Source organism: Hyaloscypha bicolor, assembly GCF_002865645.1.
Source record: "Hyaloscypha bicolor E unplaced genomic scaffold K444scaffold_53, whole genome shotgun sequence".
Taxonomy (NCBI): Eukaryota; Fungi; Ascomycota; class Leotiomycetes; order Helotiales; family Hyaloscyphaceae; genus Hyaloscypha; species Hyaloscypha bicolor.
The window spans coordinates 2,817,322-2,838,267 of record NW_020194555.1 but is presented as its reverse complement, the minus strand read 5'-3'; the positions used below and the strand labels follow the sequence as shown (position 1 = coordinate 2,838,267).

The following is a 20,946-nucleotide window of genomic DNA, read 5'->3' as shown; positions in this document are numbered from 1 at the left end:
CTCCAGACTTCGCCACCTCTTTCTCAAGACGCAAGAACGGTTATCGGCACCGAGAATTTCTCTGGTAGACGCAGCCCCTCGCCTTATTGGGAATTTTATTTCCATGCAAAGCCTTTTGAGCACCGGCAGTCTTTGCATTGCTAATGTTCCCCTGTCCAGGTACGAGAGAACATAGAGGATACAAACGAGAGGGAGGACTCGTTTACCAAACTACTGTCGTTAGACCCAGTCGTCGCGCAAGTTCGTGGAGGACTTACTTGTCTTCGATTTTGTCGCTGATTATCGACTGGAACAAAAGTCTGTGCCATGCTTCCCTCTACACCTCCCTTCTCAGGATCGTCGATATTCTCAATCTCAGACGATCTCGTCTTTGTCCAATCGGCTTGGTCGGACATGGTTGCAAGGTTGGCTTGAGGTGTAAAGACACTGATCAGATCTATAGAGAAAGAGGATAGCGAGCTAATGAAGAGAAAGTGAACATGGGCGCTCAATGCTTTCTACATCTGCTATGTGGTCATGGAATGGACAACTCTCCTCTGGAAGATCTTCCCAGCCCACATCTACATTGCAGTTCTTTGTGTACTGTGGGTAGTTTATTCCAGAGAACTTGAACCCATACTTATCAACCGTAGATGGGGATTAGCTGCTATTTGCTCCGGCTTCACTCAAATATGGCTAGTTTAGTCGCTTGCAGAAGCCTTCTTGGAATATTTGAAGCAGGATTCGGAGCCGGTGCTCCTTACTTCCTCTCACTTTTCTACCAAAGACGTGAGCTTGGGTTGAGAGTCTCTGTCCTGCTCGGCATATCCCCTCTGGCCAACTGCTTTGCTTCCGCTCTCGCCTACGGAATCACGCATATCCACACATCCTGGGGAGCATGGCGATATCTTTTTATCATTGGTAAGCAATAGCTTCTTACAAACTCGGATATTTCTCACATCAGCCACAGAGGGTGTCTCCACCATCCTCTTCGCCCCAATCGTCTTCTTCTTCCTCCTCGCCGACTCCCTAAGCACTCCCAAATGCTGCCCTCCCCCCTCCCAACGATTGTTGCTGATATGGGATACACTTCCATTAACGACCAAGGCATGACAGAACCTCCGTATTTTGCGGCCTTCCTACTCTATGTCGTGGTTGCGTTCGTGTCGAGGTTTTAGTTGGCGATTGAGCGCGAGCAAGAGAAGCGTGGTAATTTGTAGATTATACATTTAGATTTAGTTTGCTTGATGATATCAACATACTATCCCACGTCAATCCACACATCTCCTCTCTTACGCATGCATCAATTCTTCATAAGGCGAGAAGGTGAGCTCGTCGCTATTGCTTCGCCGTCCTCGCTTAACAGATCCTCCCCTCCCCTCACGCTTCACCCGAAATCTCCGGCTGATTTTTGATAACCCAATATAAGAAAAATGCCGCCGCCTTCGGGCAAAGCGGCAGTGAGAGTCAACTCCCACATCAACAATCACAAAATCTAACAACAAAACTTTCGGGTCAGAGGTAGCGGTTTCATGCGCACTCTTTCCTCCTTCAACGGCCTCACTAATAATTCGACTTATAAATAAATCATTCAACTCAGCTTCAACTTTAAATAAAATCAACCATTCAATTCAACTTCAACTTCAACTTCAACTTCAACTAAATTTAAAATTCAAATTCAAATTCTATTCAATCAACAATCTTCAACATTAATGGCAGGGGACGCCCATTCGAAATGCCATCGACAAAGGATGTAACCCCGTTAACGCCACGGATGCGACGAACCTTTTGCTTCCTAGTTACCACGTACTTATATTTGGTAGTTATAGAATTTTCTTTTGAACCTCGTTACTGCCGCCTCTCATTTACTCTAAGCGAGGGTCGAGCGGGATATCTAGCTGCCTTTAATATATGCAGTTCGTATGTAGGGCTCCAAATACTGTGTGAGAGATACGAGCCGACCAGTGAGAGATGCCAGATCGCCCGCAGATAATCTCGTAATTACAAACCGGATGCACACCGGCTGTCTAGTTCGATGTCGTAAGCGAAACGAATTCATCCCCAATACCTCGTGACAGCGTCTCACCGATGTTTCCATTGCATCTCCTATCACCTTCCAATTTTAGCACCTACAGCAATCCGACTTAGGCACCAGCTGACAAATCGGCGTCGCAGCACAAGGTAAAAGGCTGTTCTTCGCATGCTCGCTCCCCACCAACTTTAATCAACTCAAAAACTTTACTCATCAACAGCGCACTACCGCCAGGCTTCCGCAACTCTAAAACCACCCAAAACAATCCGAAATGTCTTCGACTATAACATATCTAATTACAGGCGCAAATAGAGGTATTACCCCTATTACCCCTATTCTTTACTTCCCGATTTGGAAATCACGTGTTCGGCTATTTTCTCTCTTCCTTACTCCTTCTTATTGTGAACAGGAATCGGCCTCGGACTTACGAGAACCCTTCTCCAGCGCCCAAACACAACAGTCGTAGCCACCATCCGCTCCTCTACCACCTCCACCGCCGATCTCCTCGCCCTCCCCTTCGCAGAGGGCAGCCGCCTTGTCATAGTCCCTTTCACACTGTCTCTCTCCATCCACAGCGACATCGCCAAAACCCTCCTCGCCACCCTCGCAGCGTACTCCATAACCCAAATAGACGTCTTAGTCCTCAATGCCGGCCTAGGCTCTTCCTTCCTGCCCACCCTCCAAACCCCGCTTCCCAGTGTGCTGACACACTTCGAATCCAACACCCTCTTCCCAATCCACGCCTTCCAAACCCTATACCCCCTCCTCTCCATCCCATCCTCCAAGGCCATCCTCATCTCCTCAAGTCTAGGAAGTATCTCCTACATGGAAGGCGCTGCACCAACTCTAGCGTGCGTAACATTCTCTTCTTCCCCGCCTTCCCAAATCTCCTCTCCCAAATACTTTCCGCGGTGTTTCTCCTCTCTAGATTTACGTGGTCTTCAGCGTAAAAGGAAACGCTCCCCGGTGAGGCAATGCTGATTCTGAGGTCATCAGGTATGGAGTTAGTAAAGCGGGAGCGAACTATTTCGTCAGGAAGGTGCATTTTGAACATGCTGGCGTGATTGCGGTGGCTGTGCATCCGGGGTAAGCCTATCTTCTGTGAGAAGATGAGAGGTAAACGGCTTGTTTCGTGGATATCACTAATAGGCCATGTGTAGCTGGGTGAAAACGGCAAATGGACAGAGCTTCGCGGACAGCATTGGGGTTGCGGAGCCGCCGATGACGCTTGAGCAAAGTGTTACGGGCGTTTTGGCACAGGTATGTTTTCCTCGCTGGTAGGGAACTGCTGGGGGTTCTGATTTGATTGCAGATTGATGGTGCAACCAAGGCGACTACTTCGGGATATTTTGTCTCTTTTGATGGGAGTGTTATTCAGTGGTAGGGACATGGGACCCGGAAACACAACGAAGTCTCAGGAATGATTTCGCGTTTTCTGATTTTCTGCAGCTATTTGATGTCCCTTCTTTCTTCAAAATAACGCGACCCTCAAGTCTGAAGAATTCTTGTTCGTAAAACTCACTGACTGATACCCGATAAACCACACTGATACTTCTATAACTGAATATCAATAACGCGAATTACTCCTTTGTCGGAATCGGCTCTTCTGTTGGCGCAACAATTCCCGCTGAATGCGACTCGTCTTCATGAGCCGTTACTTTCGGGCCAACGTAGTTACCACCTTTGACAAACCACCACAGCGCGGCAAATATCGACATAGAGCCTGTGATCAGGCAAGCATAATTCATATTCACAGCTGTGACTGGAAGCGAATATGGGAAACAGTAGATGACCACGAAAACAATGATGTAAAGACAACTGATGATATTGACGCCATATCCGAGTTCGTGGCCCATCTGGTACGGTCCCGGCCTCATGCTGTTGATGTAAGGCCCGGGTGCTTGTGATGACCGAGAAAATCTGCGCGTAAAAATGAAGGGGAGAATCGCAGCGAGGTATGATAAGGTGCTCAGAACGACGAAGGATCCGACGAAAGCGTTGAACGCCGTGGATGAACCAACATAGATTGCCCCGAGGACGGTAGAAAAGCACCCGCAAAATAGGGTCGCATTGAATGGATTTTTGAAGCGGGGTGAGATAACACCTAGGGTACCGGAGAATGGAACGGCTCCATCTCTGGAGATTGTCCAAAGGCAGCGGCCAGCGGTAATGAAGGTTCCAATGCAGCAACAGAAGATCGGGACAAAGATGATGAATAACAATCCCAAAGTCCCAGCATTCGATGATGTCGCTTGTGCGTAAATCGTCGCGAGCGGAAAGTAAGGTGCAGTAAGGACATCGTCGATGTTTGCAATAGCGTAGAAAATGGCAATCATGTAGAAGAATGCCGTGACAAACCCAATCACCATTTGGGCTGCGATAGCGAGGGGTACATTCCGTTTGGGATGAGGGATTTCTTCTGCCAGGTGTGATACGCAGTCTGGTGTTCCCACGGCATAGGCTCCATTCAACATGCCAGCTAGAAAGACAAATCCATCACTGGAATAGCCCGTCTGGTTTGACCATTCAGACCAGACAAACGAGGAAGAAGCGTATCCAGAACCGCTGGTATGCGGCATAATGGCACATACGAGAATGGTGATGAGGACTCCTGCTAGGATGAAGAACAATCCAATGTTGTTCACCATTGGAAGAGCTCTGTTTGCGAAGAGAACGGTTGCACAGCAAGCCCATGTGACTATCAAATATCCGATGAAGATGTGCCACCTTTGTGGCATGTATTCTGGACGGTATAGTCCATACATGGCTACAGCGATTTGACTGCTGATACTTGCCATCGTGGCTATCTCTTGTCAGCTGGCTTACGAGTAAGAGTGAGTGGCCCCGACCCACCCGTAGCACAAATCCAAGCAAAAGTGTTCCACCAACCGGCAAACCAGCCACAGATTCTGCCATACTTAGGACCAGGTGTGATCGATGCCCAGTGGTAAACCCCGGCACTAGTTGGCATAGAAGAAGCAAGTTCCTGAATGATGTTAGTGGTGCATGTAGCTTGTATCTAAGGACTTACAGCAAGGGATGCAGCGACTAGCCAGTAGAAAATGGAGACAGCAATAAACTCATAGAGCACACCAGGAGGTCCTCCGTTGTAGATGGCAACAACGATTGATCCCCCAAGTGCTGCCCACGTGTTTCCGGTCACGATTCCAACAGAGCAGATAGAAAAGAGGGAGAAGTTGCGCTCAAGCTCCTGCACGTGACCGGTATCGTTGACGTCCATCAATTGAGGGTCTGGGTCTTTGTCCGTCATTGTGCCTTTCTCTGAGTCCGACGGAACCGAAGTGTGTTGATTGGGAATGGCCATACTGGAGAGATGTACAATAAGGTAGGTGGAGGTAAAGGAAAGGGTAACTACCCCTCTGGGAGACGCAGATTTTCTGAAGGAAGTTGCACGGGAGGAGAACAACAGAACTTTATTAGAGAAGGAAAGAAGGAAATATATATCAGGAAAAGTTGGGGAAGTAACGACACAAACCGGCGCGTTGGAAGCTCCCGTCATCAGATAGTCAACCTTAACCTGAGTGGCGGCCAGTATCCCTCGATCATGGCAATTACGTTGCAACGCCAAGAATTGGACACTTGAGCTAATGCAAGCTATCATCTTCTAGATTCTGTACGAGTTTGGTAACAGCGGCGTGAGGGGATGGCACAGAGATTCTGCAAAGTCCCGATAAGAAATTCAGAGAACGCCCGCAATTGCCATGTTGCAACCCTGCATCCAGTCGGCCGCCGGCCGTGAGATAGGAATGACATCTGCAAACGTTGGACAACATATCAATATTAGATTGATGACCGCCACTTAGCAGTTGTCCAGTCGGAATTCCGAAGGGAGCTGCTCCGGGACTCGGGAGGTATGATGTTCATCGAATTTGAGAGGTTGATGGGATGAAGACCTTCAAGCGAGGAGACCTCAAACGGGGCTTACAGGGGCTTGCTTTTGAGTCGCCCGAAACTGATATGGCGCATATGTTTTGTTTTGCTGTCAAACGTCTTACATAATGGTATAACCTCCCACTGCCCTTCCAAATCCCTTCCTCTCCCAAACATTACTTGTTGATAACATTGCAAATTTGCGATCTCAAATGCAGTGTAACTGGCCTCCACACGCCCCGACCCAATTTCTGCCGGGAACCTGCCGCTCGGCTGCCACTATCTTTGCTGAACCGATCGATGTATCAAATAGGTTGGGATAAAAGTTTTCCGATGCTTCCGTCCGAGATCCTGGAGTTTTCATGGTTGACAAGATCGAGTTCCACCACAGATGATGGCTTTGACAGGCCGAGTTCTCAGCTGATAGATATGTTGCTCAATAACACGCCACGAGGGATATCGTCGATGTTTGCTTCATCTCCAGATTCTCCAGAGCTTGTTTTCTCCACCATTTGTGCAAATATACACCCCAAGCCTTCAAGCGTCGCAGTCCAATACCGTCTAGTTGCGGGAAGTTGTCATTTGGGTGAGGAATTCGGCATATCGAGGAAGTCCTCTCGAGTATGTGCCATCGAATCAAAGGATTTTCCGCATCACACAGCGGCTTCGCACATCGAGTCCGTGTTGCGCCTCCGAGTCCAGGAGGTCCAAATAATCTCTTCCCATGTCATGAGCGTTCACCTCGAAGAACCCCAGTCTGGAATACCAAGGTCCATTCCACGGCAGATTTCTGTATGTCGTCAATGTGATCGATTTGTAACCCTCCCTGCTGATGTGTTCCACCATGGTGGTCATCAACGCCTTTCCAACCCCCTTTCCCTGGAATTCCTTGGCCACAGATATCTCGACGATGTGAAAGTTTCCGCTTAGGTATTCGCCTCCAACAAAGCCTATTGGTTGGTCGAAGTTGTTTGTTGCAACCCAGAGGTGATTTGCCTGGGCCATTGCTCGAAGGGCCGCTGGGTCGACTGTGTCGCCATCGGCAAGAAACCCAAGATTGACCGTTCGAAATATATCCGCGGCGGATCGTTCGACGTATTCGAGGAGAGGGATATCCCAGGATTGAGCTCTACGGATGCTGAATTCTGCTGTTGATTTGAGTGACTCAGACTCCCTTTCTTGCATTGCCGCTGCTGCCATCGCTAGAATTGAAAGAGAATCCATGGCTCGAGGTCTTATAATCTTGACAATAGGAGGGATGAAAGTGAACGATAATTTCAAAGGCCAAGTAAGAAGAACCTCAAAGAAATGTGGCGGTGGGGATGAGACGAAACCCGCGGTACCAAAAATAAAAAATTCACTTTAAATTTGCTGATGCAAATCTCACCCCTTCGGTGACGTCGCTAAACGTACAGTGCCGTGACAAACCAGCTAGCCAGCTTCAAACCGCTAATTTAGCGCCGTTCGCATCAAATCCTCCCCGCATGCTGCATGCTGCTTACTTCCTTTATTTACTAAATAACTACGCTTCCAAATATAAATCTATCTTTATAAGGTAAAAGCGCATACTTTAGTTAGTCTATATTATCAGTCTTATTAGTCTTATATAAGCGGGTATTAATTTATTAGAAAATCTAGATTTCCTTGACTTTTGGTATTCGCATATCCGTTCCGCTGCGGCCAGCTTGGGGGTGTTCGGTTCCGGAAAAACTAATATTCCGGAGGAACACCAAAACCATACTTCTGTGTTTACATGTAAATAAACCACTTAAATACTCAATTGCACCACAACCACAATGCCTGAAGATACTGTATTCGATTCTACCGATAAAGGGACCCTCCGGCCTAATGAGGATCCACTGCGCAAGCAGGGGAGTACCTTTAAGCCTATGCAATTACCCCAATTCGACTGGGAAATTAACCTACCTAAACACACCTCTCCCGATGACCCGATTACCTTATTTACTATGTACTATATACCTGAAATCATCGATTTGATAGTTACGAAAACGAACGAGTATTGACGAGAGCCTCAGGACGATTCGTGCCCTCGTACAAGAGCAAAGGAGTGGTACCCGACTTGCAATAGAGAGATTTACATCTACTTTGCGATCCGTATATATATGACCTTATATATATGCAATGAGATCGCAGATTACTGGAATACGAAAGACTTCACTCCCGATCACCCAATTACAAGCTATATCCGTTACGCTGCCGCCAGCTTTACACTTCGTGCTCAATTATACGCGCAAAATTGCAGCAAATCAGAAGGCTCAAACCCGAATTTTGGCTCTCTGATTTGCTAAATTTCCTCGCTTAAAAGTGCACGGTCCAGTGTAAAGCTGGCGGCAGCGCAACGGATAAGTAGGGACAGGTTCCAGGAGCTTCATATGTACGTGCGATTCCATAGAAATCAGGAACAAGGCCTATATGAGAAGGTAACCTCCATTTTCCCCACCATTTTCCCCACTATTTTACCTGAAACTAGCTAATAAACTACCGAGTAGGTTAAAGCCTTAAGTATATACATTCAGTTAATTAATTTGAGCGTTTGGAAGCCTGGAAGGGACTTAGCAGTAGACGAGATAATCGTACGATTTGAAGGCCGATCCAAGGAAATAACTACTGTTCCAAACAAGCCTATACCTACTAGATATAAGGTGTGGGGGGCAGCTCAGAGGGGGTTCTTACTCGTATGGAACTGGCATATTCCTGGTCAAAGAAATGGCCCTGTGGGAGTACGTACTCCCAGGGAGCTTGGTGGGACAATTAAGGCTGGAAATGGTGGAAACAAGACACAAGCAGTAGTCCTGCACCTGATTAAAAGGCTACCTGAGCCTTCTAAGGGCTCTGGATATTACGTTTACCTTGATAATCTCTTTGTTTCTACTCGCTTCGTCCAATACGCTCGTACCCAGGGAGTTGCAATTACTGGGACTTGCAGGACAACTGGGGGGGTTATTAAGGAGCTTCTTGACCTTCAGAAATCGGATAAAAAGGATGTAATACCTTGGGGTGAGATATATTCCAGGTATATACCTAATAGAGAAGTGTATCATATGGGATAGAAAGATCAAGCTTTTGTTTTAATGATATCTTCCTTTATATCAGGTGACGAGCGTATTTTACGGCTGAGGAAGAGGCCTAAGGAGACTTCTTCTAAAGCAAAGACTGCACGAATACCCTTTGGTAATCAGGCTACTAAGGTACTCTCGATTCCTGCAATTGCGGATGGATATAACTATTATATGAGAGCAGTTAACGAGTTTAATCACCTGACTGCCCAGAACGCTGGTTTACGGCACGTAGAGCGAGGAGGGCACCAAGTACTAGAGCACTGGCTACTTCGTACGGTTCTAATTAATTACTATTTACTTGCTTTATATAGTAATGTACCAGAACCTAGGGAAGTAAGCTTTAGGAGCCAGCAGGACTTCAGGAGGCAGCTTGTTTGTATACTAGTTGCTAAGGGTAGAAGCAGTAAGATCTGTCCAAAGAGAAGAATATTACGAATTAGCCAGGGAGCTAATCGTATACCTGTGAGCTCACATAAGCTCGTAAATCTCAGTAAAAGGGGTATATGTGTGTATTGTAAGGGACTGAGATTCAAGGATCGGCCAAGAAAGCGGATTGCACTAGCTCAAATCGCATCGAACCAAGGCAGGGAAAGCTCTACGTACGAGTCTGTTTACGGCTGTAAACAATGCGATGTTCGTCTATGTAAGGATCGTGGTTGTTTTGATGTATTTCATAGATGAAGATAGAATTGATTAATTTGAGGGGGAAATCCAGTTCTCTGATTGGCTAGAATTAAGCGAAAAGTAGTGTGCACGGACCACCCCCAAGCTGGCCGCAGCGGAACGGATAGGCTCGAGATCGCCCAAATTTACTTAAAACCGTAGTTTTTAGGCTTTTAATCTACTGCTTTAAAATTTGAACAGTGCCGTATCTAATAGAAGCGCTATTATATATAAAACTAGCTCCCTTTATGTGGGGGAGCTTTTAAATTAAAAGGTGGTAGATTACAACGCGAGTACGTCGGCTTTGGACGATTTTTGGTAGGGCGCCTGAGAAAAATGCTTGAAGGTGCTTAGTTTTTACTAACTGACTGAAAACTTCTTAACTACGCAATTAAATAATAAGAGGCCCAGGAATATGGAAGATTTATATACTTACTATATAACTATCTAATTTGACCTTCGTTAATTGCGTGGTTGAGAAGTTATTAAAGTAAATTCACAAAATTAAGTGAGTCTTGGAGAGGGTGCGCAGGACTGAGAGTGCGCGGCGCTAAATTAGCGTCTTGAAGCTGGGTTTTCGCGGCACCGTAGCCTCGCAGCTTCAAGGGGCCCATGCGCTCCCCTCCAGCACCTTCATGCACCATCCCATAACAAACAACGACTTCACCACAATCATCCCGTTTATCCACACAAAACACCTGCTCTCCCTGCTCACCCTGCTCTTTGCCGCCGTCATGGTCAAGAAGCTTACCAAAAGTGGCGCAACTGGAGCCGAAGCGCCTACAATTACCCCGCCATCGACCTTCACAGACGGAATCCTGCCCAAACTGATTGTCTTCGATCTCGATTACACCCTGTGGCCTTTTTGGGTAGACACGCATGTCACTCCTCCTCTCAAAGCATCCTCGAGCCACGATTCTGCGAAAGACCGATTCGGCGAGAGCTTCGCCTTCTACAATGAAGTCCCCGAGATCCTCCACTCCCTTCGAGCACGCGGAATCAAAGTCGGAGCAGCCTCCCGAACCTCGGCGCCAGATCTAGGAAAGGAGATGTTGAAGATACTACATATAGGGGATGAGGAGGGCAAGAAGCGGAAGGCGATTGACTATTTTGACCACTTGGAGATATATCCCGGCAGCAAGATTACACACTTCACCAAGCTACAGAAGGCGACGGGACTGAGGTTTGAGGATATGCTTTTCTTCGACGATGAGGCGCGGAATAGGAATGTAGAGACACTGGGAGTTACGATGTATTTGGTTAGGGATGGAGTAAGTAAGCAGGAAATTGATAATGGTGTCAAGGAGTGGCGGAAGAGACACGGGCATTATATCGGAGGACGATAGTGAATAGGAGATAGGGAGAGTGAATTCTGGCTGCATCGCATGGCGTTGGGATATAATGAAGAATCAAAGAAGACCAGAACAGCTCTTCAATAGAATAGAAGGTTAATTGCAAGAACAATGTTCAAGCAACATACCGATCAACCCCCTTTTCCGCGCAGTGCTCCCCTCAATGGAGGGCCCTCGCCTACCCCTGTCGGTGCCTGAAGCTACTGTAGTGAGTCGTGACTTCATCACCGAGGCTGTGGAATTTTGCCCATCCACGCGTCCGATTTTCAACAAGTTCGTCCTATACAACTCCCTTCACCAAATATACTTTGAGGGCATGCGTCGCGATGCCCCCATTTCTCCCACGCAAACGACTGCGCTCGCCCTCGCCCTCAGCCGGCCCTTCACAGCCTGCTCCTAAAAGCAAAGGCAAGGTCAAGTCCATCACTACGACTCCCAGGAAAGCTACCCTGTTCGACGATCTCGATGCTGGAGTTGGTCCGAAACGCTCAGTAGGACGTAGCAAAGCTCTTCTAGAAAAGCTCGCTGCCAGCGATGATGACGACGGTTCTCTGTCCTCCCTCTCCGAAGACGAATTCGAAGCTGCACCAAAAGCGAAGTGGCAGAAGATGGACGATAGCTCAGATGACGAGGACGAGGATATAGAGTTTGAGGATGTGGAAACAAATCCCGTACCAGCTCCGTCTGGCTTGCCTTCAGGTGATCTCGAATTGACCTTGACGAGAGACACTCGAGTCTCGATCACGAATCCGTTTGGGACGAAGAAGGGACCAAGCAAAATCGAGAGGCAAATACGAATATCTACACATCAAGTCCACGTGCAACTGTTGATGTTCCATAATGCGATTCGCAATTCGTGGTGCTGCGACAAGGAGTTGCAGGAGATACTGTTGAGGCAGCTACCCCCGGCCATTGAGGAACAGGTTGAGAGATGGAGAAGGAATAACGGGCTTATGAGAAAGAAGGACGAAGTTATTAAGGGGAAAGGAAAAGGCAAGGCAAAGGATCCAAAGGGGAAGAGTGCAGATGCACATAGAGGAAGAGAATGGGATCAGCCTGCTGCCATCGTCAAGGATGATGAAGTAGACATGAAAGGCGGCGACCGGCGGCTATTCGGATTGATGAAATTGCTGGTGAGCTACTGGAAAGCCCGATTCAAGATTACTTCTCCTGGACTACGCAAGCTCGGATATATGTCTCTGCAAACACTCGATGAGGAGTCGAAAAGCTTTCGGGAAGACGAGCACGATCCTGAGCGGCACGGCGAAAGAATACGGGATATTGGAGAGTTTAGGGATCATGCAAAGGCTATGGAAGGCAGTCGAGATGTATCTGCACAACTCTTCACTGCCTTGTTACGAGGGGTGGGCATGGAAGCAAGATTAGTCGCCAACCTACAACCAGTGGGTTTCGGATGGAGCCAGACTGAAGAGGCTTTCGAGGAAAATCCTCGAAAGTTGGGGAAGACTAAGTCGCCAGCAAGACTTGATCCTATTTTTTCTGACGAGGACGATTCTGGTAGTGACGAGGCCGCACCAAAGCCAGCTCCAAAAGGCAAAGGAAAGGGGACATCGAAGAAGGGAAAGGCTGCGAAGTCTAACACCAACCACGGGAGGAAGCCTGGTAGTCGCCATTCCCGAGGGAGTGGACTCAAAGATGCTCCGATAAACTTTTCAGATTCTGAGGAAGATGCTGTTGAAAGCGACGACTCTGTCATAGATGTTACACTTCCGAAGAAACGTATCCTACCTTCATTACCATATGACAAGGACTTACCGTTTCCCCATTACTGGACAGAGGTTCTATCTCCGATTACAAATACTTACACGCCAGTCGACCCTGTCGTTCTCGTTGTCATAGGGGATAATCAAGCAAACCTTGCGAGATTTGAGACTCGAGGCACGAAATCCGAAAAGGCGAAACAAGTGACTGCCTATATCGTAGGACACTCCCCTGATGGTACGGCAAAGGATGTGACGACGCGATATCTCAAACAACATCAGTGGCCCGGAAGGACAAAGCGGTTTCGATTTCCAATCGAGAAGGTTCCAGTATATAATAGAAAAGGTAAGGTTGCAAGGTATGAAGAGAAGGACTGGTTCAAAACAGTCATAAGTGGATACGTTCGAGGTACGAGAAAGTGCCCACGAACAGAGATCGATGATCATGAAGATGCGACCGACCTGAAGCGTAAGAAGGCTGAAAAGAAAGTGGTTGAGGAGGGCAAAGAAACACTCCAGTCCTACAAGTCGTCCGAGGAGTTTGTACTCGAGCGTCATCTGAGAAGAGAAGAGGCTCTGGTCCGAAGCGCGAAACATGTCAAGACGTTCACGGTCAAAGGGAAGGGTGAGGATGCGACTGAGGAGAAGGTTTTTCTTCGCAGAGATGTCGTGAATTGCAAAAGCATGGAGACATGGCACAAGGAAGGTCGAGCTCCCAAGCCTGGTGAAGAGCCCCTGAAGCGCGTTCCCTATCGAGCAGCCACTACAAATCGCAAGCGTGAACTTGCGGAGGCAGAGAATGCCAGCGGCGAGAAGATGCTTCAAGGACTATACAGTATGGAGCAAACTGATTGGATCATTCCCCCTCCTATTGAGAATGGAATTATACCCAAGAACTCTTTCGGCAATATCGATCTTTACGTTGATAGCATGCTTCCCGAAGGTGCTGTTCATATTCCTATGCGCGGAACCATGAAGATATGCAAGCGTCTGGAAATTGATTATGCGGAGGCAGTTACCGGGTTTGAGTTCGGTCACCGCATGGCAGTGCCCATTATCAGTGGAGTCGTGGTTGCAGAAGAAAATTATGAGGCCGTCATGGATGAATGGCAAAAGGATGAAGCAGAGAGAGTGAGAAAGGAGGACGAAAAACGAAGAAAGGCAGCGATATTCGCGTGGCGGAAGTTTTTGATGGGTATGCGAATTATTGCCCGAGTCAGAGAGGAGTATGGCGATGTCGATGATGACAATGTTGATGTTCTGAATCCATGGACCAACAAAAGGGGCAAGGAGGTCGATGCCGATGCCGATGCTGATGCTGAAGCCCAGAAAATAATAATGGACAAGAGAGATGAGGAAATGGCTGGTGGATTTCTGCCCGACGGCTTCAACGTCGAGGAACCGGAAGAGAAACATCATCGGAGTTTCTTCCCTGTTGCTCATGAAGGTGACGATGAGGAGGGTGGTGGTGGGTTCGTTGTCGAGGGTCATGATGATGAGTATACGAGACCTACAATCGGCCAGGCGTATGCAACACCACAGTCACTCCTGTCGAAGTCTGGCAAAGGTCAAGCATCCGAGGAGGACGTTGAGATGCAAAATGTGGACTCAGGTGAAGGCGCATATGCTCCAGCACCGAAGAAACGCGGCCGACCTGCTGGATCTACCAACAAGGCAGCTGCAACCAAGGCCAAACCACCAGCGAAGCGAGCTCTTGCAAAACAAAAGACCCCAGCTTCGAAGAGTGCAGGAAAGCGAAAAGCAGCGGTCCAAGACTCGACAGAAGGCGGCGATGAGTCCTCTCTGTCTGAAAATGAGATCGGTGACTCTTCTTCCGAAGTCGAAGAACCTCCAAAGAGAGGCACAAAACGAGGAGCTGGCAGGAGAGTCGCGATGCCTGCGAAGACCAGCGACACCCCACGCAAGACCCCCAGAAGAAGCGCTGCGAAGAAGAGCGGGACAGCTTTGAGGAGTCATTACTTTGAGCACAGCGATGATGAATGAACTAATGAATGATTGATTGACGTGGCACACTTTGCATTGGAAACCGGTGTTAAGGAGATATTGGAGCATTTGCTTGTGATTTTAAGGGGGTCAGAAGCATGGTTGCATAGGGGGTCGCTGTGTAAGGAGAATGAGTACTTGCTTACCATTTACGAGTTCTTCAACTCGAGGCTATAAACATATAGCTTTAGAAAAAGCTTCGCTCGACACATCAAGCGTCTAGCCATTCCCGGAACAAATATGTGCATCTTGCGCATAGCATTTGTACTTTTGGATTCTCCTCAAAGGAGAATATTGTTTTTGCTTCTCCCTTGTCATTTTTTGAGCATGGCAACGCTGTTTTATTTTGACTGGCCTCTTAGCAGCTGCTTAAAAGTTATTTGAGATGAGCAAAAATAGGGGTAAGCCTCAGTTGGAATAAGGGTGAACTGAGTTCAAGCGAGCTGGGTATAGGGGTTTCCATGCTTCTCTCATGTGGAGCGCTAGGCGGACAGATATGTTGAAATGGGCCAGCCCCATATCACGGCAATACTCTGATAAGCGGTCACCTCTGTCTCTTGTTTCTTATCTATCCAAGTTTGCCTGCAATAACTCTGCTAATAAGCACCACACCAGCCATTTGGGTGATTGCGACGTCGCTCCTCTCACGGAATCGGACTTCCAGCCAGATGAGCCCGGGAATCTTTCTTCCCCTCAAAACGTTCAACTATTCATCGATCTCCGCCGATTATGTCTGGTCGTTTCAGAATGGTTAGATCTACGACAACCTTCCCCAGCAATTACCTCAAATATAATGACGGTATCGAAGCCAGCACTGCAGAGCTTGAGGACTGGTACAAAGGAACTCTCTTCGATAATTCAAGCGCCGAAAGATGGCACTCGGTTTACGATATGGAACGGTGTTCTCCACATAGCCTATCACGCCCTCCATTTCCGACTTGCGACCTCCCTGCCCCCCAGGCCAATCCCTTGCTGCCAGCACTCGGCAACCGTAAGCATCTCACCAATCTGCAAAGGCTAGGACGAGCTAGATATGCTAGGTTCGTTGTGGAATTTGGCTATCCGTGAATCTGGTCTCGCTATGGGACAGCATGCACGGGAGGCAAATGGAAAGGATGATAAAATTGCTGCAGCTGGGTTGAAAGGCCTACGAAAAGGTCTACCAATGATGAGAAATCTGGGAAGGAGAAGCAGTGAGGCTAAGCAGGGACTCATGTTTTATGAACAAGTGATCAACAAGCGAGCCTCTGGCTGGGAGAGGTAGCCAGACAGCAAATGAGTGAAGACGGCCCTTTTGACATCGATGCGTCCGGACCAAGGCAGCCGATAGCTCACAATCAATCGATGGGGTTGATTGATAATTTTGCGTTTGCAAATGGGAACGGCTCCCTTTGGAACTCCAAACTGGGCAGGAGGTACTAGCGGACCAACTATTGGGGTCTGGATCGGGGACTTGGTCTAGGGACCAAGGTCATAATGCTTTTGATCTTAACGAACAGCATTATTTCGGATGAAAGAATCAATACGTGGTTGTATGGATGGTCTTTCTGATCGAAGCTTGTTTCTAAAGAAAGTTTTTAGGTTAAAACAATGGCGATCACCTCCCGAGACTCTGGTCAATAAACAGTCCATCAAACCACCACTTCACCTTCCAATCGTCGAACTCCATTCTCTACAGTTTAGGCCATCATCCCATCTCTACCATCCGTCGAATCAGCTCCGACATCTTCACTCTTAGTCCTGATTGCTTGGATGGGTGGACTTCAAGGACGCTCGACATATTTTTGGCCCAAGAGTAGCACATAAATATTGAAGAGAAGCAGGCAGCTGGGGTAGGATGCATAGAATGTCAATAAAATTGAGACGACAATAAAAAAAGTATCATTTCGAGATACCTGGCGCTTGCCATTCCTTCAGCCATGTTCATTGGACCAACAAAGAGCTGGCTCGCGGTGGACATAATAAGGGTGACTAAATGTACCAAGTGTAGTGGGACAATTTCGCCACTCCCCTTCCTAATGTTCTTAGGAGCTCTCCTACATTGCACAACATTTTGAAAATCTCGAAAGCTGTCGAATATTCACGTCCCCTCCTCTCAAAGTCCAAATCACTGTCCAACCTTAAAATTTGTGTATCTTTTATGTCCACCGCGAGGTTGGGTAAGTTGCCTTCCCGGAACTGACTGGAATCAGCAATATTTGAGATGAGGGTCGTGGAAAGTAACGAAATCTATTCTGACTGCCTCTGAATAACAAATTTTTGAAATTGCTAGACTTTTCTTGTTGGTGCGCTCATATAAATTACCCATGCATCATGATTTGTTACTCTTCTTGCCAAGCACACTCACAATACAAGCGGTCGTTCTAAGTCCATCTGCAATCCAATAGACAGCTGCGGAACCTGAGTGTAATTGGATTGCTTCAAGCAATACCTCGTATCGGTCAAAGCCTGCACAAACTTAATAGGGAGTCTCCAAAACGGGAGAAAGACTTACCTGCAGATAAGTCGGATTCGGAATCCGCTTCATTGTCTCCAGGAACGCCCAGGACATAGCGCCCTCACTCATACCCCCAATATTAGCATCCGCGCTCGTTTGGTCATCACGGCAACCAGAGAACATAGAGACCATCTTATGCTCCCTCTCATACTCAGCATAGTTGCTATCCTCCCCAAGTCCAGGTGGTTGAGATTCCCCCATATGTTTGAAAGACCGGAAAAAGTTGGTGGCACCCGCGTACAAATCTTCCGCTTCTCCAAGCTTTTGGAAGGAAAATCCACCTCGGAACAGATCGTTAGCTTCACCGAATAGGTGCATCCCTTCTTTCAAGTTGTCCATGAGATTCACGTTCCCTTCATCATCCGACCGGTAGACAAAGGGAAGTTCGAGGGCCGAACCAGAGTGGCAGCAGTCGAGGATCACGAAGAGGGTACTGTTTGGTGGAAGCCGAGAGACCAAATGCTCGTGTAGAATATCGCTGTTGATTTGACCATTTTCCTGGAAGTCCACGGGACAAATTGTATCGAGGATTCCGGATGGATGATTCCCGGTGGGATCTCGCACTTGACCGCCGTGTCCGGAATAGTGGAAGAAGTTACAGGTTCCTGGTTCACAGACTAGCCAATCAATTGCGGCCTAGGAATCATTAGTTTGAGGTTGGAGTGAGAATGGGGGACGGGGGAAGTACGAGAATGTTGTGACCGTTTGGGTAGTATTGCCCTCGAGCATCGTCTCGAAGAATGACTTGGGCACGCGGATCGTCGGAATAGCCTCTATAACTCAGGAATTCGGCGACATTCTCGACGTCTTGATGACAGCCCCTGAGTTCATTCTGGCTTCCGGTGTAGTTAATGCCGATGAGGAGAGACTTCTTTCGTGACATGGTTGAGAGAGAAAAAAGACTTCGAACTTTGGGGAATTGGGAAGTTTAGGGAAGTGATCAATTGAATGATGGCAGGGGCAAGTGAGATGGGGATCTTCTATCGTAGAGTTGAGCTGAGCTGGGCAGAAGTTGCGGCTTATTATGCATGAAACCTGTACGGAGGTCGCGGCCGTCAGTCTTGCAGCTACCAGGGTCGGCGTCACTTCTCGCTTGAGTGGCGGGCCGTTGCACGGCAACCAGGAAGCGCTGTAACTACAGGGCCTTGCAGGCGTTCCGGGGCCAAAATATAGCGCATAGGCCCTATAAGCATCGCTAAACCTACTATTACTACGGGCTATCGAGCCCGTAATGTTCGTTGCTAGGCCGCCTGCATGTGGCGTCCAGAAGCTTGGCACTCATCCCTGCCAGTTGCAAGACTTATGGCCGCGAACTCCGTATGTCAGCTCAAGCCTAACCTGAAAAGTATATTTTCCGACGGATATCTCGGCAAGAATGAGATATAACAAGGACACCTCGGAGGAATGCGTGGAGGTTTATACCCTTTCACATTAAAATAAATAGAAAATCTTCAGATAAACACGAAATTCAACAGAATTTAACTGCCCATGTGGGGGAAAAAGGTGGCTTGCACGTGACTACCGGATGCAGGGATGCCGGCGCTTGCACGGAAAAGGGATGGTTTAGCATTGAATGATTTTGAAACTTCCGCGTCACTCTTCTGTTCTTGCTCCTCATAACACCTCAGTGTTGCAAGTGCAATGAAAGCAAGAACAGAAACCAACTCAAGTCGAGAGGCGCCAAAGAATTTAAAGAACAGTGGTGCCATTGAACTAAGCTATCTCAGTCTCCTATGCGCATTCTCATCATGGTATCACCCTCCGCTATCAGCGACGCATCGTTCCAGCGCACGTATTCAGTCCCCCTGGGCTGCCATGCGAGCAAGCTATTCCATCCACATTATCTCCATCCTCAGCTCCAGTGGGGAAATCAGAAAGAAATTACAAATGTACGGCTAGACTTCCGACTGCAGAATCCAAGTCGAGGATTTAGGCAGGGCTTGTCTCAGTGTGTCCAGTTGCCTCGGCTGTAGGATGGACAACCTTCTCAACAACGTCCGGAGCAAGTGCACCCTTGTCTGTCATACCCATATCGGCAGCGAATGTGCTGTGTGGGACCCACTTGGCGGAGGTGCGAGGAGTGGTCTCTTCGAGCATACGATCAACCTGCTCAAGGGACAGGCCCTTGGTCTCAGGAATGAGGATGTATGCGTAGAGGAAGCACAGAGCACAGAGAGATCCCCAGACAAAGAATACGCGTGATCCCAGGTTGGCATCCTTCGGCTCGGTGCCGACCATGTATGGGGTGATGACAGCGATAATGCAGTTCCAGAACCAATTGCTAGCAGTGGAGAGCGCAACACCACGGGAACGGATGGGAAGCGGGAAAATTTCTCCGATGACGACCCAGGCACCTGTGAGAGAGAGAGGTTAGAAAGGGATCAGTAGCAGAGAGCACTCATCAACGGAATGACTCACCAGGACCCCAAGTGGTAGCGAAGAAGAAGATGTAGAAACAGATGAAGGCGATCTGGGCTCGGACGGCGGCTGGGTCATTCTCAGAGATACGGCCTTTGGTAACACCGACAATGCCGACGATGAACTCGCAGATCACCATACCCAAAGCACCCCAAATCAGGATCGAACGACGGCCATACTTCTCAATGATGTAGAAGGAGATCGGAGTCGAGCAGACATTGACGAGGGTCGTTACCAGACTGATCAAGAAAGGGTTCTGGATGGTCTTCAGCTCCTGGAAGAAAGTGGTGCCGAAATAGAAGATGAAATTGATCCCGGTCCATTGCTGCATCATCTGGAGAGATGTACCCAAGATAGTTCGGCGCAAGTTGGAAGATGGATTCCGCAAACCACCGGTAAAGCAACTGGCCCAAGTCTTGAAATAGCCGCCTTGTGGAATAACAGACATTTCATACTCGTGGTTGGCGACGATTTCGGCAAGTTCTTGCTGGATATATTCGGAGCCTTCAGGTTCACCACGAAGACGGGTCAAAACATGGGTAGCCTTCTCGAGATTGCCCTTCCTGACGAAGTAACGAGGGGACTCGGGAAGAAGGAAGAGACCAATACCAAGGATCAAGGCCCAGAGCATTTGGATAGCAATGGGAATGCGATAAGAGCCAGTATTGCGGCGGTTTTGGGTGCCATAATCGACGCAAGAAGCCAGTAAAATGCCGAGGGTGATGCAAAATTGGTATCCGGACACAAGAGCCCCACGAACCTTCTTTGGTGCGATCTCAGACATGTACAGAATAATGATGGCGGAGACGAATCCGACACCAAAACCTGCAATCAGACGACCAGCAACCAAGAGACCAAGACTAGAGGAGGCGGTTTGGAGGATGACACCGACGATGAAGATGAAGCACCCCGCAATGATGGTGGTTCGTCGACCGAACCAGTCAGCGAGATCGCCAGCGATGATGGCACCGAAGAATGTACCAGCAGAGAGAATCGACGTAATGAGGGACTTCTTCCAATCCGGGAGGGTGAAAGCGTTCTTTTGTGCGTCGGTAGGGTTGGGAGGGAGGTACGGAAGGCCTTGGTAGAGGTGGATGAAGTACTCCATGCCCATGACTCCGGAAATATATCCAGAGTCGTAGCCAAAGAAGATACCACCAAACGAGGCAAAGGCGCACATGAGGTACGCCTTGACCGTCACCGGGGCCTCAATCCGGTTCACGTCAGAGGTTGCGACAAGATTATGGCCTGCCATTATGGAGAGCGTGTGCAATTGCACGGGTATCTAGTAGGGATGTTTGAAGGGATG

The 20,946-nt window shown here is 48.2% G+C and overlaps 10 protein-coding genes across 10 annotated transcripts; 5 read left to right on the top strand and 5 right to left on the bottom strand.

The window, feature by feature from the left end:
* Nucleotides 1-523: 523 nt before the first annotated feature.
* Nucleotides 524-1,258, top strand: K444DRAFT_610815 (uncharacterized protein). Its single transcript, XM_024879827.1, has one exon. It carries the CDS (start codon nt 672-674, stop codon nt 909-911), a length of 240 nt encoding a protein of 79 aa, XP_024739704.1. The 5' UTR covers nt 524-671; the 3' UTR covers nt 912-1,258.
* Nucleotides 1,259-2,082: 824 nt separating this feature from the next.
* On the top strand, nt 2,083-3,855 carry K444DRAFT_610813 (NAD(P)-binding protein). Its single transcript, XM_024879826.1, has 5 exons — nt 2,083-2,325; nt 2,421-2,862; nt 3,008-3,097; nt 3,172-3,271; nt 3,324-3,855. Exons 1-5 carry the CDS (start codon nt 2,283-2,285, stop codon nt 3,393-3,395), a joined length of 747 nt encoding a protein of 248 aa, XP_024739703.1. The 5' UTR covers nt 2,083-2,282; the 3' UTR covers nt 3,396-3,855.
* On the bottom strand, nt 3,592-5,252 carry K444DRAFT_525059 (putative choline transport protein; the record flags this gene model as incomplete). The annotated part of the gene is made up of 3 exons (XM_024874411.1): nt 3,592-4,814; nt 4,865-4,997; nt 5,043-5,252. 3 exons carry the CDS (start codon nt 5,250-5,252, stop codon nt 3,592-3,594), a joined length of 1,566 nt encoding a protein of 521 aa, XP_024739702.1.
* A 1,286-nt stretch (nt 5,253-6,538) lies between these two features.
* K444DRAFT_641982 (putative GNAT family acetyltransferase) lies at nt 6,539-7,102 on the bottom strand (the record flags this gene model as incomplete). Its single annotated transcript, XM_024884687.1, has 1 exon — nt 6,539-7,102. The coding sequence occupies one exon, from the start codon at nt 7,100-7,102 to the stop codon at nt 6,539-6,541; it is 564 nt and encodes a 187-aa protein (XP_024739701.1).
* A 3,177-nt stretch (nt 7,103-10,279) lies between these two features.
* Nucleotides 10,280-11,137, top strand: K444DRAFT_610810 (putative magnesium-dependent phosphatase P8B7.31; the record flags this gene model as incomplete). The annotated part of the gene is made up of 1 exon (XM_024879825.1): nt 10,280-11,137. A coding segment is annotated over one exon (712 nt), but the record flags the coding sequence as incomplete, so codon positions are not given.
* Nucleotides 11,138-11,605: 468 nt separating this feature from the next.
* K444DRAFT_524801 (Rad4-domain-containing protein) lies at nt 11,606-14,203 on the top strand (the record flags this gene model as incomplete). Its single annotated transcript, XM_024874383.1, has 2 exons — nt 11,606-13,893; nt 14,002-14,203. Coding segments are annotated over 2 exons (2,490 nt in total), but the record flags the coding sequence as incomplete, so codon positions are not given.
* Nucleotides 14,204-14,958: 755 nt separating this feature from the next.
* On the top strand, nt 14,959-15,987 carry K444DRAFT_350094 (uncharacterized protein). Its single transcript, XM_024872096.1, has one exon. The coding sequence runs from the start codon at nt 15,195-15,197 to the stop codon at nt 15,741-15,743; it is 549 nt and encodes a 182-aa protein (XP_024739698.1). The 5' UTR covers nt 14,959-15,194; the 3' UTR covers nt 15,744-15,987.
* Nucleotides 15,988-16,747: 760 nt separating this feature from the next.
* Nucleotides 16,748-18,102, bottom strand: K444DRAFT_717724 (metacaspase; the record flags this gene model as incomplete). Its single annotated transcript, XM_024888412.1, has 3 exons — nt 16,748-17,170; nt 17,217-17,855; nt 17,908-18,102. The coding sequence occupies 3 exons, from the start codon at nt 18,100-18,102 to the stop codon at nt 17,066-17,068; spliced, it is 939 nt and encodes a 312-aa protein (XP_024739697.1). The 3' UTR covers nt 16,748-17,065.
* Nucleotides 18,103-18,691: 589 nt separating this feature from the next.
* On the bottom strand, nt 18,692-19,009 carry K444DRAFT_610806 (uncharacterized protein). The gene has a single exon (XM_024879824.1). It carries the CDS (start codon nt 18,926-18,928, stop codon nt 18,698-18,700), a length of 231 nt encoding a protein of 76 aa, XP_024739696.1. The 5' UTR covers nt 18,929-19,009; the 3' UTR covers nt 18,692-18,697.
* A 139-nt stretch (nt 19,010-19,148) lies between these two features.
* On the bottom strand, nt 19,149-20,892 carry K444DRAFT_641978 (general substrate transporter; the record flags this gene model as incomplete). Its single annotated transcript, XM_024884686.1, has 3 exons — nt 19,149-19,186; nt 19,232-19,573; nt 19,638-20,892. The coding sequence occupies 3 exons, from the start codon at nt 20,890-20,892 to the stop codon at nt 19,149-19,151; spliced, it is 1,635 nt and encodes a 544-aa protein (XP_024739695.1).
* Nucleotides 20,893-20,946: the final 54 nt, after the last annotated feature.

Bases quoted from the DNA above. Each gene is read 5' to 3' on its own strand.
- K444DRAFT_610815 (XM_024879827.1), top strand. From the start codon at position 672: ATGGCTAGTTTAGTCGCTTGCAGAAGCCTTCTTGGAATATTTGAAGCA.
- K444DRAFT_610813 (XM_024879826.1), top strand. From the start codon at position 2,283: ATGTCTTCGACTATAACATATCTAATTACAGGCGCAAATAGAG. The intron at 2,326-2,420 runs GTATTACCCCTA...TATTGTGAACAG, and splicing joins AATTACAGGCGCAAATAGAG to GAATCGGCCTCGGACTTACG. The intron at 3,098-3,171 runs GTAAGCCTATCT...GGCCATGTGTAG, and splicing joins GCGGTGGCTGTGCATCCGGG to CTGGGTGAAAACGGCAAATG.
- K444DRAFT_350094 (XM_024872096.1), top strand. From the start codon at position 15,195: ATGTGGAGCGCTAGGCGGACAGATATGTTGAAATGGGCCAGCCCCATA.
- K444DRAFT_610806 (XM_024879824.1), bottom strand. From the start codon at position 18,928: ATGGCACCACTGTTCTTTAAATTCTTTGGCGCCTCTCGACTTGAGTTG.